The 6,325-nt window shown below is 38.8% G+C and overlaps 1 gene segment (V, D, J or C); it reads left to right on the top strand.

Moving 5' to 3' along the window:
- The first annotated feature begins 4,712 nt into the window (after positions 1 to 4,712).
- LOC682708 (T cell receptor alpha variable 5-like) lies at positions 4,713 to 6,001 on the top strand. The segment is given in 2 exon segments: positions 4,713 to 5,159; positions 5,319 to 6,001. Coding segments are annotated over 2 exon segments (471 nt in total).
- The last annotated feature ends 324 nt before the right edge of the window (positions 6,002 to 6,325 follow it).

Here is a 6,325-nt window from a genome sequence, read left to right on the forward strand (position 1 = left end):
GGTATGCACTCACCGATGAGTAGATATTAGCCCAAAAGCTTGGAACACCAAAGAAAAATTACACAGATCACATGAAGGTCAAGAAGAAGGAAGGCCAAAATGTGGGTACTTCAGTCCTTCTTAGAATGGAGAACAAAATACTCACGGGAGGAAATACAGGGACAAAAAGTGGAGTAGGGACTGAAGAAAAGGTCATCCAGAGACTGCCCCACCTGGGGAATCCATTCTATATTTAGCCACCAAACTAAGTCACTTTTGCTGCTGCCAAAAATATTTGCTGACAAGAGCCCAATATGGATGTCTCCTGAGAGACTCTGCCAGAACCCTACTGAAATAGATGAGGATGCTTGCAGCTAACCACTGGACAAAGCATGGGGACCCCAGTGGAGGAGATAGAGGAAAGACTAAAGAAGCTGAAGGGGTTTGCAACCCCATAGGAAGAACAACAATATAAACCAGGCAGACCCCACCAGAGCTCCCAAGGCTAAACCACCAACAAATGAGTCCACATAGAGAGACCCATGTCTTCAGCCGCATATGTAGCAGAGAATGGCATTGTCCAGCATCAATAGGAGGAAAAGCCCTTGGTTCTGTGAAGTCTTTTTTCCCCAATTTAGGGGAATGCCAGGGTGTTGAGGTTGAAGTGGGTAGGTCGGAGTGGGAACATCCTCATAGAAGCAGGGGGAGGAGGAGGAAATATGGGAGGAGGAGGGGCATTTGAAATGTAAATACATAAAATATCCAAGAAAAAAAAACAAAAAAAATTAGCTTTAATTTTCTTTTCCATGATGGGTAATGATTTTGATATATAAAAAAATTTATATTTGTATTTCTTCCTTTAGAAACTATCTTTATTTCAAATCCCATTTTTTATTAGGTTGTTTTTGTCTTGCTATTTCGTACTTCTCTTCAGCAGTGTGTATCTGAGAAAGGTGTCTCCATTCCCTAGGCTGCCTCTTCACTCACATGATGGTCTTCTGTGTGGTATAGAAGGTTTCAGTTTCACAGAGTCCTGATCATTGATTGACAGTCTTGGTGCCTGTACTACTGGAGCCCTGTTCAGAAAGTGCCTTTAAGTTGAAGCAAATTCCCTACTTTCCCTTCTAACAGTTCAGGACATCAGGTCTTATGCTGAGGCTCTTGATACACTTGGAATTGAGCTTTGTTCAGAGTGAAATATAAGGATCTAATTATAGTTTGTAGGATAAAGCCTAACTATCACAGTTGATGTGTTCTTTTTTGAAGAGTTCTTAAGTTTGATTGAAAGTCCTTTATTGAGAGTTTTTGCTTGTATGTACATTATGGAAATTTGTCAAATTTTTTTCTTTTTGTTAATTTTTTTTTACTGGATTTGATATCAGGGTAATACTGCATTCATTAAAAGAATTTAGAAATATCCCTTTCTTGTGGATTTATGGAATAATTTGAGGAATACAGTGTCAGTTCTCTGAAGGTCTAATAGAAATCTGTGCTGAATTCATTTGGCCCTTGTCTTTTTCTGGGTGGAGAAAGGATTTTGTTTGTTTGGTTTTGTTTTTGTTGTGTTTTGTTTTGACAAAGTCTTTCTGTGTTGTAGCACTCACTATGCTATGTAGACAAGGCTGGCTTGTAACTCAGAGTTATTCAACTGTCTCTGCCTTCCTACTGCTAGGATTAACAGCATGTGTCTTTTTGCCTTCCTAGATAGGGGATTTTAATTACAGCTTTCATCTTGTAGATTGTAAAATGTCTTCTTCAATGTTTTTCCTTCATTTTGATTTAACTTTGGTAAGTCTTAGGAAATTGATCTGTTCTCTTTAGATTTTCTAAAAGGACTTAAACATAAATGTTTGTAGTACATTCTTCTGATTTTATGAATTTCTTTTGTGTCTGTTATAATATCTCCTTTTCATCTATAACTTTATTTAATTTTGACTTTATCACTTTCTTTTGATTAATTTTGACTTTATCACTTTCTTTGGGTTAATTTGGGTAAAAGCATAATAGTCTTTTTAAAGTCTGACCCTGGGTTTAATAAATAAATTGCATTTCTTGCTTTTAATTAAATGCATCCCTGATTTGATTATTTCTTTCTATTTATTATTTTAGGAGTGTCATTTCTAAGAACTTTCTAAGGCTTTTCAGTGTATATTTAGCTACAAACTGGATATTTCTCAATTTGTTTGATGTAGGTCCATCTCCTTTGCTGGGTGTGCTAAACATGCCTTCAACCCCAGCACCCAGGAAGTAGTGGCAGGTGGATGTTTGTGACTTTGAGGCCAACCTGGTGAGAACTACATAGTGAATTCCAGGACAACCAGGATTAGAAATAGAGAGACTGTCTCAAAAAGAAAAAAAAAGAACAAATAAATAAACTTCCTTCGTATAAATGCCTCCAGTGTGCCTCATAAATATTGTTATGTTGTGTTTTCATTTTCTTTGAATTCTAGGGATTTAATATTTTCCATCTTGGATCCATTACCAGTCACTAGTGTGGTACTTAGTCTCCATGGCTTGTGCTCGTGCTGCAGTTTCCACTGCTTTTATCAGCCATCTTTATTGAATTATTATGAGATATAATACAAGATTTTATGACAAATGTCCTCCATTTGTTGAGACTTGCTTTCTATCCTAATGCATGGTCAATCTGTAAACATTGTCATGGGGCATTGAGATGTATGCATATTCTCCAGTGCTTGGATTCAATATTCTATGTGATCTATTCTATTGGTAAGACTTTTCACCGAAGTCTCATTTCATTGAGAGTTTATTTCTCTGCAACATTTCAGTTTCAGTTTTCTTCAGCAATTTTATCTTGGTGTTAAACTGTATTTTCATGACTGGGATATACATCCTTATTTCATTCATTTCTTTGGTTTGTTTGCTTTGCTTTGAATTTGTTTTGTTTTGTTTTTTACTGTATTTGTGTCTGTGTTCAGTTGTTTAAGCACACTTAGAATCACTCTTTTGAATTCTTTGTCTGGAATTTCTTCCAGGCAATGTGTATGGGATTAGTGATGTGTGGAGTAGACCTATATCTTGGTTTTACACTTGCTTCTGTGTTGAAATTTCACATCTACAGTACATCATTGGTTATGGTTCTTCCTTCTCCTTTTCCTTCCTTTACTACTCCTCCATCCCATGGTCCTTATTCAGTCTGCCTTTCTTCTTAGTAGAGGCACATACAATGTAAAGGAAAAGATTAAGTGTGAGTCAGTTTCCCACATCGGTCTGGTACAGAATGTTCCAGAATGGCATGTGCTATCCTAAGCTGGAGCAGTCAGGTAGCCTGTTTGTTACAAAAGCCTGTGGCCTGGGCTGCTGGAACGAAGTTCCTAGAGGTTTTAGATGGATCTAGTGCAGCAGGCTGGCCAGGGACTGGAGGATAATTTCTACGATGTGTACACCTAAGCAGGGGAAACAAATCCTTTTCTGGAGGAAGCCCATGGATTGTGTTTCTTGTTTACTAAGTTTCTGGGTTGGGTAGGCATGTAAGCATAGGAGTCCATGTTTCCTACTTGTTGTAGGAAGCTGAGTGTGCTAGATTTCTGGAGCAAATTCAAGGGATTCCTGGGAGCTGTTGGTAGATCTGGTTCATGTGCCCATGGACAATCATGACGCTTAGTTCCCAGGTGGTACAATTGGGTTTCACCAGAAGAGGGTTTCTCTGCTATTCTAATGAAAGATTTATAATTATAAACATTCCTTTAAAAACTGAAAACTTCTGTAAACATTTTTACCTAAAACTCTTATTGAGAGAGAGGGGGGAGGGAGGGAGGGAGAAAGAGAGAGAGAGAGAGAGAGAGAGAGAGAGAGAGAGAGAGAGAGAACCTGGTGGCTAACTAACATTTGATGGATAAAATATGCACATGTCTTTGGAAGGTAAGTATGCTCACCATCACACCATCAAGCCCCATTCATCTTTACATAGAACATGCTAAATAATAATGAGGAAAGAAATATCAGAATTAAAAGACGCCATGGATCTAACAGACATCCACAGAACACTTCACCTAAAGCTTCAAAGTACAAATTCCTCCTCTCCATAGCACATGGGACATTTTCTAAAGTAGATCACACTACTGGTAATAATTTAATCCTTAACAAATACAAAAGAATTAAAATGAATGCTTGTTTCTTATAAGATTGTGGTGGGATAGGATTAGAAATTATTAGCAAGAGAAACTGAACAATTACATAACATGGGAAAAGAGCCGATGATACATTGAAAACAACAATGGAAAAACTCCAAAATTCTTAGAATAAAATGAAAAATAAATCACAAATTATAAAAATATTTTAGGTGGTCCCCAGCTCCAAAAAAAAGAAAAGAAAAGAAAATCTTTTAGGTTCATTAAAAGCAGTTATAGAGACAGGAATATGGTTTAGTGTGTAAACTGCCTTTCCTCTCTCTCTCTCTCTCTCTCTCTCTCTCTCTCTCTCTCTCTCTCTCTGTTTTCAAGGGCCAGTTGCTCAAAAGGGTTGCAATCACTTTATGTGTGCCAATTTTCTGTGTAGTTGTGTTGTTTGATTGCTATCAGTTTTAAAATCTTTTCACTGTGTAGGTTCTCACTGGTTCCAGAAATTCCAAATGTGTACATCTTGGGTTGGCTAGTGTCTGAACAGGCATTGTATCCTGGTTGGGCTGGCAGGAGAACAGTGAGATCCATTAATGGAGTATCTGTCTCAATGTCTTCTAATTCTACTTAGCATTAACTATTCTGTATGCTGGATGAAGCTGTCAGGAATGTGTCAGAAATATTTATTCTAAGATTATAGAAATATATAAAACTGTGTGCTATAGGTAGATAACATTCAATCAGTTCTCAGCTCTGCATTCTATAACTGTAAGACAAATTTTGAATAAAAGCAAAAAAATTAAATGAAGAAAAGTAATATCATAAAGGGGACTGGAGCAGCTGGTGCAGCAGAAAGGAGCTATCCACAAGGTGGCAGAGCATCTCCATGGCTGCAAACTCACAAAGAGACTCTCTGCTTGCCTGTCCTAAGAGCAGCCTGCAATCCGCAGCCCTCTGCACAGACAGATGAAGAAGCCTCAATGCTTTGACACAGAGCTGATCACAGAAGCATCCTGTCTGACTGAAGGCCACAGTCCGGAGGGAGAGCAATGAAGACACTGACTGAACCATTGTTCCTGTTCTTCTGGCTGCAGCTGAATTGTGAGTGAGAGCTTTGGGGGAACAAGGTGTTTGTCAGTGTTCGTTATCAGTCTGTGGAGCAGACTGGCCTTTTCCAGATTTTCTGAAATCACTGTAGTAAGGAAAGAAATGTCTGGAGAATGGCAGCCTCATGGTCGCCTTCTCTTTTCTTTTGCACAGGTGTGAGCAGAGGAGAGCAGGTGGAGCAGCACCTGTCTCACTTGAGTGTCTGGGAGGGAGACAGTGCCGTTATCATCTGCACCTACACAGACAGCCTTTCCTCGTATTTCTACTGGTACAAGCACGAGCCTAGAGCAGGTCTCCAGTTGCTTATTATGCAGTATTTCTGGAGTACAGAAATAAAAGAAGGACAAGGAATCATTGTCCTACTGAACAAGAAAGACAAACGGCTCTCGCTGAACATCACATCTGCCCATATTGGGGACTCTGCCACATACTTCTGTGCAGTCAGTACACAGTGCTCCTCAGGCACGTCCTGTCTGTACATAAACCTGAGACCATGGCCAAAGACAGATGCATTTTCCTCTGTTGAGATAAGGAGTTTCCTGTATTTTATGCTTAGGAAACAGATGTTCTAATACATCTTAAAATCCTGTTTCTAAAACATACAATGAGCATATTGAATGACGTCTTAGTGAGAATAACTAATTAGATGTCAACACTCTAGAGTTGATTGACAGGTGCCATTTAGATTGCCCCCACTCTAAAGACATCTCAGTGCAACTGCTGGAGAATACTCATAATACAAAGGTTCTTATCTTTTAATAATGGTACTTAGTATGTCCACTAGGATATTAATGGATGCTATAGAAAATCATTAAAATAGAAAGCAATTTTTTCAAGTATCAGAACTTGATGTGTGTTTGTGTGATATATATTTCATTTACGTATAGCATATATTATTTTAGATAAACATTAGATATGATCCCCTATGTTGGCTGCTTCTCCTCATCATCATCTTCTTCCTCTTCCTCTTCTTCTTCTCCTTCTTCTTCCTCCTCTGCCTCTGACTCTGCCTCTCCTCCTCCTCCTCCTCCACCTCCTCCTCCTCCTCCTTCTCCTCCTCCTCCTATTTCCCTTCCTCTTCTTCAATTGAGATGGTCTCACTATGCATCTCTGAATGTCTTGGAACTCACTGTGAATAAAAGGCTGACCTCACTCTCTCA

The sequence above is a fragment of the Rattus norvegicus genome, chromosome 15 (assembly GCF_036323735.1).
Source record: "Rattus norvegicus strain BN/NHsdMcwi chromosome 15, GRCr8, whole genome shotgun sequence".
Taxonomy (NCBI): domain Eukaryota; kingdom Metazoa; phylum Chordata; class Mammalia; order Rodentia; family Muridae; genus Rattus; species Rattus norvegicus.